This window comes from Amborella trichopoda, chromosome 12, assembly GCF_054954075.1.
Source record: "Amborella trichopoda isolate Santa Cruz 75 chromosome 12, AtrichopodaSantaCruz75HAP2 v2.0, whole genome shotgun sequence".
Lineage (NCBI taxonomy): Eukaryota > Viridiplantae > Streptophyta > Magnoliopsida > Amborellales > Amborellaceae > Amborella > Amborella trichopoda.
The window spans coordinates 39,979,958-39,999,824 of record NC_142347.1 but is presented as its reverse complement, the minus strand read 5'-3'; the positions used below and the strand labels follow the sequence as shown (position 1 = coordinate 39,999,824).

Here is a 19,867-nt window from a genome sequence, read left to right as displayed (position 1 = left end):
ACAGAAATATATACTATACCCAGACTTACCATAAAATATAAGATATTGTATTTACCCTTCCCATATATATTGATTACAATATATACCTTCCATATTAATCTGGTAGACAACATATATTTTCTTTTCACACTCCCCCTCAAACTCAAGATGCTATGAGGGAGAGCAGTTATAATTTGTGAACAATAAGCTGCGGAAATGAACTGTTAGATCTTCAGGTTTATACTCAGATTACTTGATCAACAAGCACAAAGGTACAACAAAACACGACACGTTCAAGCAATGGAAGATCAATAAACCTCAAAAATAAAAGGATCAAATAGAAATGCTTGAACAACAAATGAAAACTTTGTATCTTCTCTAGAGACAAAAAAAAAAGTCTAGATAACCGAGAAAACATAATGGCACTTAGAGGGGCCAACATATCTCAGTGCATATCCGAGACCGATTCAACAACTTGCAGACAATATCGAGTAACAAGACAACATACTTGATCATATAGAAAAGAACAGAATCGAGTAACAGACTTGATCGTACAGGAATTGACACAATGAAGATGAATTTGGCTCTGATGACATATGAAGAGTCTCAGGTTTCTTTGAAGAGCTTCAAGGTCTATTAATCAATATGAATATACAAGTTTACCTTATATCGACAAATACCGATGATGAGATGACAGTAATAGAAATAAATCACATTAACCTATATTATACCCAGACTTACCATAAAATACAAGATATTGTACCTACCCTTCATATATATACTGATTACAATATACATATTTCATATTAACCTGGCAGACAATATTTGTTTTTTTTTCAAGATGGTTGTCACATATATATACAATACCTTTCTTTTTTTTCTATGGTAAATGGACTCGAAATCGAAGCGTCTCTTTCATTTAGAAAGAAGATTGAGAATCCTTTTCAAGAAAACCTAGGTCGAAGGAATTGGTGGTCATCTTGATCATGAAAATTTCTGCTTACAATAGCCTTAAATGAATTCCAAAAATCACAAGTATTTGAATAATCAAAATATATGTAGTAATCTCTATTTTTTATGCTCTCCAATCCTCAATTGGTGGAATGTGGGATGGGGGACAAGCTATCATTCACTTAAGAAAAGGTTTTTTATAGGTGTAAGCTTTCACTTCAGTCAAATATGAAATATGAACAAGGGATTGTTTTTTGATGCAGCTTTGCATATCCTCAAACAAGTTAGAAATTAGTAGTTTTTTTGCCCTCATGTGAAAGAAGAAGGTGATAATGACTAATTGATGCTTTTAAAATATTTATGAATAAAAGCTGTGTTCAAGGAATTGAACAACTGAAAGTTTCCCACATTGAGGAAAAATAAAGTCCCAATCCCAAGGGGTTTCGACGTTCTGAAGCCGATTAATTCATGAGACAGTTTAGATTTGTTCACAGTTTCTAATGCCAAAAGATTTCATGCTTCCCAAGGGAGTACACTGTCCATTTACTCCCTCAAGCAAAACCTAATCTAGGAGTACTTTTAGGACCTTAATTTTGGGTATATATGCTCTTCAATATATATGCTATACTCGCGAAAAAAAATTCAAATTGCATTATCTATGGGCTTGAAAAAAATAATACTTCAAGAATGAATAGAAACTATCCAATTTTTGGAGGGTGAGATCCAAGTGTTAGGAAAACCCAAAATTCAAAATTTTTCTTTTTAATATAGTCATCTAGTGATTGTTAGGTGGTGCCCAAAATTTTGGATTAACAAAATTTTCTGAAAAATCTTTCGTAAAAGGGAGTAAGTGTACAATATGCTTTGGTGGGAGTTTAGTATATGCCCTCTTTTCTAATTATCCCTTGAAGGCGGAAGAGGTAAAGGTTATCTTTTGTATAAAGGATTGCATACAATGAGACTATTTACCTTTGATACAGTCATAATTACTTAAAACTATCAGATGTGAAATCTGATAGCTTGGGTGTATCACAAAGTTCGATAAAATTTCTTTTAAAGTTTGAGCTTGGTCAATGGATTAAAAGCAACCATCCAAATTCATATCCAATAGTTAAGATTAATTATAACCACCTTGTACAAAAGGTAAGTGGTCTCATTCTATATTTTTACTTTATATAAACAAATTAAATAGAAACATGCAAAAATATTACAATATTTTTTGTTATCATCACCATTTGAGCTTTATCCCAATTATTTGGATCAAACTACACAAATCTTATTCCACGATTCCATTTTATCAAAGGTCATACCCTTAATCAAAACATACTATTTATATCCCTGTCTTTTGGGATTTCTCCTTGTTTTTTTAGAACCTTTTACTTAAAAAAATGTTCCATCCTAACCGATGTTGTTCTAGGTCAATGCTACGTATGGCTAAACTATTTTTTCATCTTATCGCCCATTGAAGCTATCCCTAAGTTCCTGCTGATATATTTATTCTAAATTATGTCCTTTCTCGTCTTGCCAAATTCATCAGCCAAATTCATTTTCTGGTTATGTTGTTTCTTGACTGCCCGACATTATTTCATAAAGCATGGCTGATCTTCTAGCCGTCCTATAGAACTTTCTCTTCAATTTCATATGTATGTGATGATCACATTAGACTCTAAAAGCACATGTCCACTTCGTTATTTCTTGACTGCCCGACATTATTTCATAAAGCAGAGCTAATCTTCTAGCCGTCCTATAGAACTTTCTCTTCAGTTTCATATGTATGTGATGATCACATTAGGCTCTAAAAGCACATGTCCACTTCGTTATTTCTTGACTGCCCGACATTATTTCATAAAGCATAGCTAGTCTTCTAGCCGTCCTATAGAACTTTCTCTTCAGTTTCATATGTATGTGATGATCACATTAGACTCTTAAAGCACATGTCCACTTCGTTGAACCAGCTCTAATTCTATGCGTGACATCTTCCTTAATCTTTCTATTCTCACAGATTAACATTAAAAACATCTCTTTTACGTACTTCTTGTTCATCAATCTTGACTATCGTTTATACTCCTATTATTACTCAATTTGAATTCCATATATTCTGTTTTAGTTCAACTAATTTTAAAATATTTAGATTCTAGAGCAACCCTTCGAAGTTCTAACTTTTGTGTGGATGTTATATTTAGTCTCATAAGTGAACATCTGCAAACAACATACACTATGGTACCTTATCTTGTAGATGCCCAATTAACTTGTCTATAACCAAAGCAAAGAGATATAGGCTAAATGTTGACCCTTGATGTAAGCATACTGTAACTGAAAACTCATTATAATATTTTTGATATTTTAAAAATCCGCAATGAATTCCCTTTTATGCTCAAGTCCCACCTTTTTTATTTTTATTTTCATATCCAAATTACCTTCATTTAGGAAATCTAATTGTAGGAGCCTAGATTTTTTAATTTTTTAATTTTTAAGTCGAGTCAAAGATCAATTTTGACATTGTTGTTTGGCATAGTTTTTTTGTAAATGGGCCTATTCAAACATCCAAGATCCAAATCCACTACTTTCCGTAAAAAAGAAAAAAAAAAAAAGTACTTCTAGGAAACAACAAGTATGGCATGCTCCGAAGAAAGCACACTGTGCACTTTTAAGTATTTATTTTATTTGAGAAGTAAGTGTACAATGTGCTCCCACAAGAGTGCGAAATTTGCTCTTTTCATAAAAGAAGGGTTTGAACATTTTGAAGCCATTTGGTTCTCATAAAAGAGATACAATGTCCTCCCACAGAAGCACATTGTTACTTGTTATTTTCTATAAGTATGAGTTTAGACATTGGATATTCATACCGATCCTCCCTTGCTTTGTAGTAAGTGGTAAGTTTCAAAATTGGATGTCCGAACTAGCTTAATTACAAATAACTGGTTCACACAGTCAATGAACAAATGCTCTAGGTGTGTGACAAACACCCCCACTACCCTCCCAAAAAAAAAAAAAAAAAAAAAAGAAAAGAAAACTAGACACTAGGAGTCCATTTAGAGGTAATTTAGAAATAAAAAAACACAATAAAGTTGGACTCAAACATAAAATAAAAAAATACACATGTACCTTTAAATACCAATGAGATTTTTCTGTAAATTTCCTTAAACCAAAATATTCCAACTTAGCACATAAAAAAACACTAAAGTAATAAAACAAATATAACAAAAATGACATAAATCCCAAATACCTAAAAACAATCAAAAGAATAAAAAATAAATAAAAAATTCCAAGCAATGTTTTAAAATCCGGTATTTTTCTATTCGAATCACCGATTGGGCAATTGGTTGGGACCGAACTTGTCCCAGTATGGTATAGGCCCTAGTTCGGTTCCCTCTTAAAACCCACTCTTTTATTTTTTTTGTTTTTCTTTTAAACTTATATAATGTTTCTCATGTTCCCACAAACCTATATTTCAATTTTTATTTTATTTTATTTCTTTGTAGTATTTTCTAGACCATCGATTTAAGTCAATCTAGTCCAATATGGATCACGGATCCAGCTGTTTGACATAGATATGAGTGAATGATCCACCCCACTTATCAAGGTGGTTTTGAAATACTACTTCAAAGATAAGTACAACTTAAATCCTAATCACCAAACGCCCAATAAGAGAACTAGTTTTAGACAGAAATCAAAGCCCAAATGAATTGCACCATGTGGATCCCATGTATTAACCATAGCTTTAGTACCACAAAATGACTGGTGATGAGTGGACGAAATATGTATAGAGAAATGCTACTGCTTGATTGAACAAATAAGTCAACCTTCTCTGAGTCTTCGGAAAAAAAAACTCTTAAAAATACCTATAGGCGAAATTGAATAGTGTTTCATCCTACCACGGACATGTTATGTCCTGGTGGATGATCGAACGAAGCCGCAATAGATGGCGTGTTGTCTATGGCGGTTACCATGTCTTTTTTGACCGTCACAGAGATGCTATGTCCGTGACGGGATACCGCCACAGACATGCTAGGTCCATGGTGGTCCTTAATCATTGCTATTTGAAAAAATCGGACGATGCCGAGCCTATAGGCAAAAACACTGTTCATTTTCACCTATAAGCCTTCTATAGTGGCTTCCCTTTAAAACATAAATAGTATCTTTTAATGATGCACATGGTTAAAATACAATTAACTAGTAATCACTACAAAATATATGTTGAGTACTAAGTCAACATGATAATGTAAATAGTGTCTCAAGTCACGCAATACTTAATGCGACACATTATGAATAGTAAAGAGTGCATATAGCATGCTCCTGCGTGATCACACTATACAACAAATCTCTCGAGAAAAAAAGCTTCTTGGGAGAATTTTTTCTATTCAAAATTTTGGGATCCATCTAAATATAACTAGATAATTATTTTCAAAGGAAAATATTTGGAATATCGAGATCTCTCTTTCTAAAATTGGATGGTTCCTATACAATATTGGGATGTAATCTTTTAGGCCCATAGAGGATGCGAATTTAAATTTTTTTTCTTAGGTTGGTCCCTGGGTTCTGGAGATTACATCCGATCTAAAAAATATCTTGAGTTGTGCCCAAGGGAATTCATGGATATATTTTGTCAGATATTAACAAAAATGGAAATGATCTACTGCAACGTGCTCTTGTGAGAGCATATTGTCCATTTACTCCATCGGTTAGACCTAGGAGTAATTTTAGGATTCCAAATTTTAGGTCTCTAACCTCTTCAACCTGACTAACCTCCAAAAAAACAAAAAAAAACGCACTCTCAATACACTAGAAAAAAAATTAATGTTTCAAGATTAAACAAAGATGGTCCATTTTTTTAATGATGAGATTTGATATCAGAAATTTTAAAATTCAAATTTCTATTTTGAAAATATTCATCTAGTGATTTTTAGGTAATTCCCAAAAAATTTTATTCAAAAAATCCTTTTAATAGGTTTTTTGCCCTGGGAAATAGATGGACAATATGCTCCCAATTGAGTTTATACATGTTCAAAAAAGAAGAAGAAGAAGTTCTCTAGAAATTAAAGGTCATGTACAACATGCTATGTCACACAAGATGCACATCGGCTCATGTATAGTATGCTATTGAATGTTTGTGCACAGCAAAGAAACATGCACAAAATAATAGGTCACAATTTATTTGCAAAAGTGCATGCTCTTATATCATTTCTTTCTTCATCTTGTTTTTTTATTTATTTATTAGTTGCTACCTACTTCAAGCTAAATGGGACAAGCAAAACGCGCAACCATAGGAAAGGGGTTGGGGTTGTGGTGGTAGCATCCCTACACCTAGTTACTACATCATAGTATCTATTCCTACCGTTGACACCTTCAATTAATACCTTCAAAATGTAACTCTCTAATCTATTGCAAAAAATAGGTAGGGGTATGTCTTCCCCACTGACTTACCTAAAAAAAAACGTACAACCATAGTTGCAAGTACACATTGTGTACTCTTTTAGAGAAATTAATGAAAAGTCAAATGTTTAATTAATGAAAAGTTGTAACATTCAAAATGTAACTCCCTAATCTATTGAAAAAAATAGGTAGGGGTCTGTCTTCCCCACTGACTTACACAAAAAAAAAACACAACCATAGTTACAAGTACACATTGTGTACTCTTTTGGAGAAATTAATGAAAAGTCACATGTTGGCATTCAAAAGAAAAAAAAGAAAAAAGAAAAAGCAAGAATGCATAATATCTGTCCTAACTCCTAACCCAAGTGCACACAATTGCTATTTTCCATGAAAGGATCATAAGAAGGAAAACATGGGTAGAGACTATTTACTTTTGGTACAATGTGGTCACAACTACTCTTGCCCTTCATTTCAAATCCAGTGGTTGTAAGAGTCTCATGGACTTAACTCAAAGTTCAAAAAAAACTCTCCAACTTCATGACATACTCCAAGACGTCAAATTTGACATCTAATGGCTCAAACTAATTGTGACCTCCTTGTAACAAAGATATCCATTCTCATAATATACAATCCCTTAAGAAGCAAGTGTACTTTTTTCTTTTTTCAAATAGCACGGGATTTACCAAAAAATTGATCGTTTTTCGTAGAGGGGCAATATTATCAATGAGGGGTTCTAAAACATTTAAAAGTTTCAATTATATGCTTTCAACTTACCACAGATCTTATGTCCCACCTCTTGAAACTGTTCTTAATTTAGAGGATAGGAAATAGGGCTATTTTTTATACTCTCTCAAATGAAATTTCTTACTAAGACTCTCTTACCCGTGATTATCTCTTACTATCTAGGATGAGTTCTAAAATTTTCTCTAATACATTTATCTTTAGAATAAAAGAAGTACCCTTAAACATGTTTAATAGTCAAAATTTTGAAAGTAGGGTTTTCCATCCCCACCAATAGAAATAGAATGGTCTATCGTAGAAAAACTCAAGGGCATACACAAGCCCCATTTATACCCCTGCCATGTGTTTAGAATCTCATACATGTTTGCGCGTATGAATTATCCCAAATGAAGCCATTGTGAAATTTACCTTATTGTTAGAAGGAAATGTATACACTGAGACCAGTTACTTTTGATACAAGGAGGTCACAATCATCACTGACCGTTAGATTTGAAATCAAGTCAATAATATACATTCAATATCGCATCTATGAGGGTGTGCTAATACACATTATTCGAATCCTTGCATATTCATTCTTTAATACTCGTTCTTCATCTCATTATGGTCTCTCCCCATTATATTTCTCATAGATAACATCTAATTGGGAGGGGACGTTGCGGTGATCTTGTGAAATGCAGATGATATGAACTAATTATTATGTTACGCACTGTCATGGAATAGCACGTTGTAGACACCCCATTTTGAAACTGGTAAATTTCATGGTTTTCCTGAACCCTTATGACTATACTATTTTATAAGATCCCTGAACCATAGAATGCCGTAGTCTATGGTCTTCATCCTGTGATCCAGCATCTTGACAAATCTGGTGGTTTTTGCTAATTATCCGTTTACACACTCTTTTCAATCTTTAAAAAGATATTTGGGTGACCGGTTTAGAGAGAGATAAAAAAAGTTGAGAAAATCAGATATTGTAAGAGTTTGCCCACGAAACCAGAGAGAAGAACAGTGAGACCAGAGAAACCCTAGACTTATGCAAACCTTAGATAACCCCCCCAAGAATCCAGAGAGAAAAAACAGTGAGACCATAGAAACCCTAGAATTAGACAAATCCTAAAAAAATCCTAGGCCATTAAACCCTAGCCTACAACCTTCAAGCTTAGATCCAATAAATCCCCATTCAACCAAGCCAAGGCTTAGTCAACTTTGAAGAGAGATACGGAGGACATACGGTGTAAATCATAGCCGCGGTCCTGATATAGATGAGGCCTCGAAGCCTTGCATCTTACGAGCCAACTGGCCTAGCCCGGTAATTTTTCTCCTCCATCTTTTTATTTATTTATTAGATTTAAGTAGTTTTCAATGCTTTTTTTTTAGGATTTCATGCATAGAATCGATATCGGCTCTGCCGCTGATCTGAGAGCAGATCTATTCGTTTCTGAATAGATCTGTCATTGGATTGGAATTCGATTGACCCCACTATCCATCAAATCTTAAAAAAAAACAAGTTTGTAGTATCAGATCTTAGGGATCTTCAATCGAAGATCTATCTGATTTGTGCTGTAAACAGTTTGGCACCCAACGTGGAGCATTTTGAGTTAGATCCGTGCACGAAAAAAAGCAAAAGGATCGTTTATTTAATTGCAACTTGCCCTAGTTTCCATTTTTTTCCATAATTTGGTGCTACTTTGTTTGAAAGATGAACTGCTCATGAAGGTTAATGAATATTTGGAAATGGGAGTTCAGAACAAAGGTATCAACTCCACTTTCATTGCCTAATAAATCTTCAGGTGTGGAGATTGATGATATCAAACCCATCATTTTATTGATGAGTGTTTATAAGACTATCTCCAAAGTTTTGGCGAAGAGGTTGAAGAAGGCTTTACATATATTGATCTCTAGACTCAATCTGCTTTTAGTAGTGGTAGATGATTATGAATGGGGGGTTAATTACTGAAGAATGCATCCATGCTAGAGCTGTTACTAGAATCCCGGGGATTCTTATCAAGCTCAACATGGAGAAGTTATATGACCATGTTGAGTGGAATGTCTTAGATGAGATCCTATTTCGGATGGGATTTGGCACTAATAGGAAGAAATATATTTCTGGACATTTATCGTCTGCTCATTTCTCTATTTTGGGGAATGGAAGCCCTAAAGGCTTTTTTAAAGCTTCGAGAGGAATTGGACAAGGGGATCATCTTCACCTTTCCTCAATTAGATAATTTTTCAGTTTGATAATTAAAAATGTGGAAGGTAGACAAGATTTTCGAGGTTTTTAGGTAAATCCTAAGGCTCCTTACATATCTCAGCTTCAATATGCCTACTTTTTGTGGGGTCGACAAAGATCAAATTTTGAAGATTATAAGGTTTCTAAGGTGTTGTGAATTGGCTTTGGGGTTTAAAGTTAACTTTGTAAAAACTTAAGTGATTGATGTTAATTATGATGAATTTTTGATAAAAACATTTGGCTGCTATAACGAACTGTACAGTGGAGCACCTTCCAATCAAATATTTAGGGATGCCTATTTCAGACTGGAGGTTACCTAAAGAGGTTTGGGATCCAGTTGTGAAGAGAGTTAATATAAAGTTCAATCTTTAGAAGGCCAAGCATCTGTCTTTCGAAGGGCGTGTTACACTAATTAAATCTTCATTATCTAACCGCACTATTTACCGGATGTCTAACCGCACTATTTACCGGATGTCTTTACTAGTTATGCATGTTAGTATTATAAAAAAAGATTGAGCACTTGATGAAGAATTTCTTGTGGGGGTCAAATGATGAGGTACAAAAATATCACTTGGTGGGCAGGGATAGGGTTTACACACCAAAAAGAAAAGGTAGATTAGGAATTCAAAAATTGAAGTTAGTTAACCAAGCCTTAATTGCCAAATGATGGTGGCATTTTTTTGTTGTCACGAGAAACAACTATGTAGAGAGGTGTTGGTGGCTAAGTATGGAGTTGACCCTCTAAATCAGCTGATTGCTAGGGGCCAAGGTGATCACAACACTCTTATGTTTGGAAATTCATTGCCTTTGCATTCATTTATAGATAGCCATACAAGTTGGTTAGTGGGCAAGGACAAAGGTGATGATATTCTTTTTTGGCATAAAAATTGGTCTGCTGATATTGCTCTTAAAGTTCAGTATCCAAATCTATTTCGCATAATTGCTTGGCCCATGGTGAAGGTGAGTGAGGTGGGGGAAAGGAGTGGTAATTCTTTGTGTTGGAATATCACTTGTTTATACAACCGATTGCCATTCAAAGCAGTCGAACAATTGTTAGAATGGTTAAAGGTGTTGGAAGATGTTCATATTTCAAATTCTATAAATGATGAGATAGTGTGGGAGCTAGAATCTAATGGCATATCTTCTGTTAAATCAGATTATCACATTCTTTTTCATGATCATTGTAGGAGTCAGCCTGAATTAAAGGACATTTAGAAGTGGAAAGCAACACATAAGATTTAGGCTTTTGTATGGGTAATGGTACAAGGTCAAGCTCCAACGATTGGTAATTTAAGAAAGAGAGGAAAAATATTAGTCAATGTTTGCCTTTTTTTTAAAGAACGTGGAGGAGAATAGAGAGCATTTATTTCTTCATTGTCCTTACTCTTACCATATTTGGTCAGGGCAATGCAAAAAGTGGGTGTCTCTTTGGTGCATCCAATTTCTCATCTAAACATTCGGAATCATCTCAAGCTTGTAGGAGTAGGGAAAGTAGGACGCATGATTTGGGTATTTTTCGAGGGGCTATCATTTGGGAGTTGTGGTTTGAAAAGAATAGAAAAACTTTTGAGGGTGTTTCATCAGGTATAGAAAGAATTCAGAGTAAAATTTTGTTTAGAGTGTGGAGTTGGTTTAGTATTACTAAAGAAACGTATGGTGTTTCAAAGGTGGATGTAAAGGTTAATATGGCTAACCTTGTTTCTTTGAAGTATTTAAATGTAGGTATATATGGAACCACCAACGGTAGGGTGCTTCAAATTGAATTTCTATGGATAGTGTATGAGAAATCGAGGTGTAGCAGGGGTGGGTGGTGGGTGCAGAGATAGTAGGGGTAATGGTCCTTTTTGCTATGCAGATCCATCTGGTATTGTAACTGCGAACCATGCTGAAATTGTTGCGTTATTGTAAGGGTGGTTATTTAGAGGGAGTGACAATTGGGAATTTTTGGGCCGTAGAAGGTGACTCATTCAATGTGATGAATTGGGGCAATAAGCAATCTAGACTTACCGTGGCATCTAAGATTTATATGGTTGCAGGTTATGGCTATTACATCTCATTGGTTAGTGAGTTTTATCCATGTTTATAAGGAGGCGACTAAAATTGTAGACGATCTGGCGAAGAGGGGTGCATCTTTGGATTCGTTGATAGTTTTATTTGTTTTGTTCTGATTTTTGTACTAGAATTCCTTATTGATTTAATAAAAGTAAGTATGGCAGGCCCGTTCTAGCCTATTTTTTTTTTTTAGGTTTTTTAATGGTATTTTGTTGAATTCCTTAAGTCCAGCTCGGTCAGAACCATGCCAGGGGCCTGGCCCACCTAGTAGGGCCTCTGGGATGGGCCTTGGGCTTGGCCACGTTAAGGCCTTCAGTGACATGAGTCGGGCCCAGGCCAGGGTGACCCGCTTCGGTACTGCGAGCCATACTAGCGAGCTCAATTTTATAAAAGCAAGGCAACTTTCAATCCTAGCCATCTGCCCCAAAAAGACGTGTCAAAGTTATTTTTAATCTCTCTACATATATTGAAATCTCAATTACGTAATTGATCAGAACAAATATTCGATGAAATGGAAAGGCTTGATATGAACTATATGGCAAGTCAAGCCGAGGCTCTCGTGGGTCAAATTACACATTCTTCTTACATCACGGTCTTATATAGTGAAAATCAACGATGATTTGGAGTTAGCTAAATGAGCCAGGGAATTGCCACAGGTTATATAAATATCGGTGTTTTACTATAGTGAGGCAGGCGACTCACTTTCTCCTTCTGTTGTTTTTTTTTTTTTATTAAGGTTGTATAAGTGGGCCACTACCCTTTTAGCGAGAGTGGAGTTCGACATTTCATTTATGGGGTTCAGAGGAACCCTTTGGTTAAGCATTTTTTTTTTTTCCCCTCAATATTGAAGGCTGATTTGAAGAGAATTAGCGAGCAAACTCTCCTAAAAAAGTAACCCAACCGGCATCTGATCCCGAATTTTAAACATTGGTTTTGTAGTATTTATAATGGATCTGCCGGCAAATGTATTGGTGGAGGCTTCAACACGACCCCTAAACCGACATGATTTTATTGCTTGTAATGTTGCCATATTTAATGTGTCTTCTCTTACTTATCAACATCTAATACTTCAATCTAACCATCATGGAGGCCATTCATTTTAATTAATGGAGGGTACCATCCTTATTTAATTGAAATTGGTCACTATGTATAGAAAAGAAGAAGATTTTTGCAAAGAATAACAAGGTTCTCACGCATCCTTTATATCAAATTGCAGATTTTGGGAAATTCATCGATCCACGGCAATTCTTTAAGACAAACATTCTACGCATTCGATCTTGATTGTATGATTTACTCTCTTTCTCTCTCTCTTTTGATAATTTGATTTTTGATATACCTTAGTCAATAATTTTTATCTAACTCTCTCTAATATTTTATTTTGTAAACCGACATTTTGGAATTTTGCAGGCTTACGTTATGCCGTTGAATACTGATGCATAGTTTTGTATTATTATGAGTTTCAGTGACTATTTGTATGATTATTAGTCATATGGGAAATATGATACAGTGAATCTTCTCTACCACGACTAATGGTCTTCCCACCACATTGAATTTAGAAGTTTGTAGTCTTTAATATAGGTATAGGACTTATAGTCTTATTGAGAGTATGTTTCTTCAAAGGGAAATAGCGGACCATGATTTGTGTAGTTGATCTCCAATAATTAAAAAAATACTCTGATGATGATGACGGTAACAGTCTTTAATATCTTAAAAAAAAGATTTCCCATATAGATACAGAGAGAGGGGGTGGCCTTTCTCCTATGTGACATGATGATGGCTAAGAAGACAGAAGGTGTGTATTATTATGATGTTCCTTCCAAACAAAAGCATGTATAATATTTGGTTTGGGCTTTGGAGGCTACAGCTCAACTGGAAGGCCCTTATTCTTGTAGCCTTTTGGCAGCTAAAACTCAACAAATCAACCCATAAAAGCCGCCGTGTGAATTATTTTAGGGCCCATCCAAATGGGCCCTAAGATAATTTTGTTTGGTGCTGCAGTAATAAGACGGTTAGGGATAGACTTTTAAGCTCTCTCACATTTAGCGCTCCCCATGGCTTGATTGGAAAATTCCACAAGATGTTCTCGTGGGCTTGGGCCTCACTCAAAACCATAGAATTATATATATAAAGGTGCATGCCAAGCATATGAGTATAGGACTAAAAAAATAAGGAAAAGTTTATATAAAGTTGCAACCTTAAAATGCAGAATTATATATGCACCTCAAAAATTTATTAGAAAAGATTTTTTTAATGTTGAAAAATACTCTAATTGATCATCTCGACAACAACAAGATGTATGAATATGAGAAAAAAAAGACTTTGAATCCCCAAAATAGTGTATCTCGCAACACTTTATTTAGACTGTCCATTTTCAAGATTTTTCATATGTTTATAGATATTCCTGATTTTAACTATTTTTGAAGTTTAAAATTTTATAATTAGATATAAAAATAGATTTTGAGATAATCCTAAAAATTTTTTACACCAAAATTACATTTATAATAAAATTTAGAGGTAGGCCTTAATTAGATTGTTTGAGGTTGCAACCTTATAGAAACCACATCTAAAAAATAATAATATCATACGATTAAATAATTTAGAGAAATAATTGCCAAGCCCCCAATCTTTATGCAAAAGTTGGTGAAATTGTTAAAAGCTTAGTCACTGGCCCGCTAAGTCGAGGCAGGCCACTTGCCAAGTGACATTACATGAAAAAATTTCATCATTAAGAATGGGGTTGGGTTCATGGTCGTAGTACTGCGTGCCTTGCAGTTTTTTTTCTCACTAACACATTAACAATTTTTAGTATTTCCGTAGCTTTTTTTCTCACTAACACATTCAAAATTTTGAGTATTTTTCAATGTTGTTATTTTCGTTTTTGAATAGTTTTCGGTTTGGAGAGAAAAATAAAATAATTCGGTGCTTCGGTCGATTTCGAAAAATATTTCGAATTTTTTTTAATTTAATATAAATAAATTAAATATTTATATATAAAAATATATAAAAAATTTAAAATTAAAATTAAAAGTTAAATAATAATAAAAATAAAAAAACTTTTATATAGAGGTCACAGAAGCGGCCGGTCTATGCCTCCTGAAAGTTTCGGCCTCTTCGACAAAAAGAAGCTAATTTGACAACTCTGGTATTTCTAAAACAGATAGAGGTTATATTCCCACAAATCTACCCCCACAAAAATCATTAAATTGGCAGGTGGTTGGGGGCAGAAATTTTCCGCCCCAACAAAGGACCCAAATTATTAGTTATTTTAATGCCTCTATTAATTAATTCAGGCATGTTTCTTTAATGCCAATAATGGATTTTTTTCATTTTTTCATGGAATGAATTTTGACATTGTCTTCTGCACCCGCGAGGCACGTGCACTAAATTTCGATATATTGGAAATTATAATATAAAGAAAACCGGTTTGGTGATACCCCATTAATGGAGTTAATTCAATTTGTAATGGTAGCAGCCATGTCTGAAAATGACGGAGACTCATAAAACCAATAAAGAAAGAAGAAATCAGGGACAGATATTGAGTGCTTGATCACAAATTGTTCACAATTCAATATCAAATTCAACAACCAAAGTATTAAACACTAAAAAACTCTGTACAAAAAAAAATTGGAGAGAGAAACTTCTCCAAGAGCTTTTGCAGAGAGAAAGCTTTTACTTTGCGTCTTAATGAGAGAGAGAGAGAGATCAAAATGTTCAGCTACCCCATTGCAGACCACAACCTAGCCTCAAAACCCCATCCTCCCTTGGGCCACAGCACAACTCCTGCTCCTTGGAATAAACTCACCTCCCTCATTCTTCTTGTTGAAACTACCATTGAAATAACATGGCTGCTCCTCATCAATGGTCCCAATATTAACACTACGACTCTTAGCTACCCTCGCTGCCGAAGGCGTTAAAATCACGGGTGATGGGTTGATTTTCCCTTTCTCTCTCTTCTGTGAGGCCGCTCTGATCAACTCTCTGAGATCCTCTTGGCTCCTCGTCGAGGCCGTGCTATAGCTACGGGGGAGCATGGTAACACCACCTGTTGGTCCGCCCATGATCATGGTGAAGTCTGCTACCCCGGCGCATTCGTTCATGCTCCTCACATAGAAATCTCTAGCTTTGCATAGGGCTCTAATGGGGGAGCAGGCCTTCAAGCACCTAGCAAGCTTGCTCATGCCCTTTCTCTTCTGCTCCATGCTCTTGATTTGGGGTATTGGATGATGAATCTAGAGAGAGATTATAAAGATGAGAGAGAACTGTGGGATTAAAGATTTGGGTACAAAAAATGGATGGAAGTTGGTGGATGAGGAATTCCTTAAATAAGGAAATCTAGAGAGAGAGGGTGCTTAAAGATGGTGGAACTTTTGCAGGTACGAGTTACTTGAAAGTAGATGGGAAGGAGAGAGGTGTAAAGAGAATTATGAGGTGGGCTATCGTTTTATAATGATTGAGACAAACTTGAGAAATTATTTTCCTAGACAGAGAGATTTCTACAGGGAGGGGGAGACAGAATTTTCCTAGAGAGAGAAGGAGCGAGAGAGGTTGTTTTCCTAGAGAGAGAAGACGTGTAGGATGTGCACGGTATTTGAAATGGACGGGTGGACCTTCCCACGCAACGACTTCTTTTTTATACCTTTTCTCTTTTTTTTTTATTTAATTTTTTTTTTATCTCTTTTATCCTCTTTATACTTGTCTCTTTTATTTTTTTATTTTTTTTATTTTTATCTCTTTTTTTTATCTCTCTAAGTCTTTTTAATATATTTTTTTTTTCTCTTTAATTTTTTTTTATCGCTTATTTCTCTCTGAGATTTAGAGAGAGAAATATATGATAAAAAAAAGAAATTAAAGAGATAAAAGAAATAAATATAAACATGATGAAAGAGCTAATCTAAACACGAAAAAAGGATTTATGGCTTTTAGAGTACCGCATAAACTAGGTTAGTTTTTACTGTACTTAAAATACCATATAGCATGGGTTAGTTTTTATTGTACTTAAAATACCGTATAATATTTTAGGTTTGTGCTTAAGGGTAATACAACTATCGAGAAAGTTATTTTGTTAAAATAAAACTCCTCAAATTGAAGAAAAAAAGTTTGGGTGGGCTTTATAAAAGTTAAATGTTTTTTTCTAAATAGAAAAAAATTAATGTATATTTGTGATAAAAAAAAATTTATAATTTTTTTGACTCTTTTTGACCTTTACTATTATTATTATTTTGATACCAAGAAAACAAAACCTAATTTCTTTGACATTTTTAACCCTTTTTAATTCTATTTTACAGTTTTTTATTTTGATAAGAAGGAGACAAAATCGGGGATCATGGACGATTGAACCGGGATTCATCGGCAATAACACGGGGACGGGAGCCAACGCTAATCATCAATTAATAATGTCATAAGAGTTGCTGTCCATTTTTAACTCGTTTTGCGAAAATAATGTAATAAGAATTGCTTTCCATTTTTAACTCGTTTTGTGAAAATAATGATTAAGAGTTGAATTTGAATATGTGGTTTTACTATTTCTTTGGCACAAGGATTATCAGGATGGTTGAATGGACTGGGTTATGGTATGAGATTCAACGTCCTGACTCAGCTTATTAAATGCTCACCTCTAATGTTTATCCATTCATCCTTACTCTATCATCTTCATTGAGCTCTTATCCCAAATTCCTGTCTCTTTAATCTACATCGAATTCTTATCCTTAATTTCAGCGAATTCTTATCCTAAATATCAGTATAAGATCTTAGGTTTGAAAAAACGGATCGGTCACTTCACCCTCCAAATATCCTATCTGATTTGGGAGATTGGCGATACAGTTTGCCGAATCTATGATTAAAATAATTAAAAAATTTTAAAAATAAAAAGTGGAGATGGTTCTGACCAATTCTCTAATAGAACTAGCCAATTATATCATAAAACCGATTAATTAAAAATTAAAAAAAATATGTGGCCAATTCTAACTGGTTCTGTGACTAAATTGAGAACTATCCGATTCGTGGGGGACCGACTAGTTATCGATATTTTACAAGATCCAGATCCAATCCTAATCACTGATTTTCAACCTATCCCCGACACTGTAGTATGGTTGTTACACATGTAAATTTCATCAAAATGCCTGCCCACATTCTAGAAATCCATCCATATCTTTCTCTAACAAACCTAGCTTTTCAAACTCTCGAAAACCGGTGGCACCGCTCTCGAAAACTAGTGGCTCTCGTTTCTTCCAGACCTTTTTGGGCAACAAAAGATAAAATGTTTCATAGGTTATCTTTACCGGTAATGGTCTTGCAACCTTCTATTGACTTGGACCCTTTTGTTTCTTCCATGTGTTAAGCATTGTCATTATATTAATGTGTGGTCTTGGGACATGGAGTTGTTTGAAATTAAGGCCTTTCCTAATCCCTATTTTGCCCTACTAAATTGACAAGTAACTGCTTTAATCGGTCGGAATGAAAATGACACCATACGCGTCTCGTGCATAGATAGCTACGGTTCAAAATGAGGCCATCCACCATCCATCTAATAAGGGGATGGAGGCAAGGACAGGTATACATGTATTTGTAAACTTCTAGCGTATTATATATATACTACACCGTAGTGTTTTTGGGGAAAGGAATCGTCCTATGTTTCGGTCCTCTCGTAAACTGAATCGGATCAGCAATTCTAATCAGGCTTACTAAATGTGGATTAAAAAAAAACTAATACGAAGTGCACCTGACAGTATTGTTTTTGGGGAAAGGAAACGCCCTATGCTTCAGTCCCCTCGTGAACTGAATCGGATCAGCAATTCTGATCAGGCTTGCTAAAAGTGGAATAAAAAAAACTAGTAAGATGCACTTGATCGTAGTGTTTTTGGGGAAAGGGATCGCCTTGTGCTTCAGTCCCCTCATGAACTGAATCGCATCAGCAATTCTGATCAAGCTTGCTAAATGTAGAATAAAAAAAAACTAATAAGATGCCCGTGACCGTAGTGTTTTTGGGAAAAGGAATCGCCCTATGCTTCAGTCCCCTTGTGAACTGCATCGGATCAGCAATTCTAATCAGGCTCGCTAAATGTGGAATAAAAAAAAAAAAACTAATAAGATGCATCTGCTTTACAGGTCTCATTGAAATGCTATATACAAAGTACAATGGTTATATAAATATTATGAGAAATAATTTACTAAATGAAAAAATATGATTGTCTTTCTACTTATACTATGTAATAGAATATTAAAAATGAGTAAATTGTTTATGTAGCAAATTAAGTAATAGAAACACGAAGAAAAAGTTTATATAAGGTGTGTCAACCTTATGCTATTGAACTAAGGTATACCTCAAAAATATTTTAGAAGAGAGTGTTTTGACATTTAAAAACCTTTTTATTTAATCATTTCGACCTCGACGTGTATGGATATGAAGAAATATTAAATTTCAAGTCCTGAAAATAGTGGATCTTATAACAAATTATATGGATTGTCTACTTCCAATGTTTTTTAAGTGTTTATATATATATGCCCGATCTGTACCATTTTTTGAAAATTAAATTTAGAACTAGAAATAAAAATAAATTTTCAATCCATCATAAGGTTTCAAACACTGAAAATACATCTCCAAGTAAATTTTGGAGGTGCGCCTATTTCTATAGTTTAAGGTACCTTATACTAACCTCACCTTAAAGATAAATCGTGCAATTGTATACAAATCCCTTAATTTATATCTATTTGCTTATAAATAATTAGTGAATACTCACAGTACATATAAAGAGCCACTGAGATTGAAATTTGTAACCCATATGCAGTAGAGTCAAAGCCACTAAGATTGAAGTTTGTAACCCATACGCAGTAGTCATAGAAGAGTCATAGAAGGGGGAAAGGGTGTACCAATGTGTAACTCATAATTAATCAGTAAAATCACGACCGATGAAAATGTGTAACCTACAAGTGATGAATGAAGAGTCACTATTGTGACTTTTGGAAATCTAAAGTTATAGGTATCTATACCCTACAATGTCTCTAGAGATATGATTGCTTCTTATTCTTGCAATATGCGTTAAGGACTTAATAATGTAGAATAAATAAAAAATCAGGAGACCCTCGCCCCACCCCAATGTTCTTAACAAATGTTCAACTGCCCTATTTTGCAAAATTTCTTAGCCTTGCAATCATAAATGAAAACCACTAAAAAACTATTGATTTCTTATTTTAGTCTTGTAATTACATGACTAATGATGTTATTGATTCCTTAGTTATAGTCTTATAAATGAATGACAATGTGTAACCGATCCTAATTAGTTGAAAAAATATTTTGATGATAATGTCGTTATTGTAGAGGGCATGCCCCCCTTGCCTTGTTGGAACCTATGTGATAAAATAATAAAGAAAAATAGTGGGAGGACTGGGATTCCAAAGCCCCATACCCCTTCATCCTTATCCAAATTGAGAGATTCATATCCAATCAAAGTAAAGCGTACCTTCAAATAATGTCGAGAAATATGGTTTCAATACTTTAAATCTTTGTGATAGCTTTAAAATATATTTTCATCTTTAATTAGAAAATTT

General features: G+C 34.5%; 1 protein-coding gene across 1 annotated transcript; it reads right to left on the bottom strand.

Annotated features, from left to right (window-relative positions):
• Positions 1–14,775: 14,775 nt before the first annotated feature.
• LOC18446949 (uncharacterized) lies at positions 14,776–15,522 on the bottom strand. Its single transcript, XM_088852670.1, has 2 exons — positions 15,126–15,522; positions 14,776–14,801 (listed from the first exon to the last, which is right to left on the bottom strand). Exons 1-2 carry the CDS (start codon positions 15,520–15,522, stop codon positions 14,776–14,778), a joined length of 423 nt encoding a protein of 140 aa, XP_088708796.1.
• Positions 15,523–19,867: the final 4,345 nt, after the last annotated feature.

What these genes read in the sequence shown, in the direction of transcription:
- LOC18446949 (XM_088852670.1), bottom strand. Translation starts at nt 15,522, where the DNA reads ATGGAGCAGAAGAGAAAGGGCATGAGCAAGCTTGCTAGGTGCTTGAAG. An exon ending in CAACAAGAAGAATGAGGGAG is followed by an intron (nt 14,802 to 15,125) that starts GTGAGTTTATTC and finishes CGTCATTTTCAG; the next exon opens with ACATGGCTGCTACCATTACA.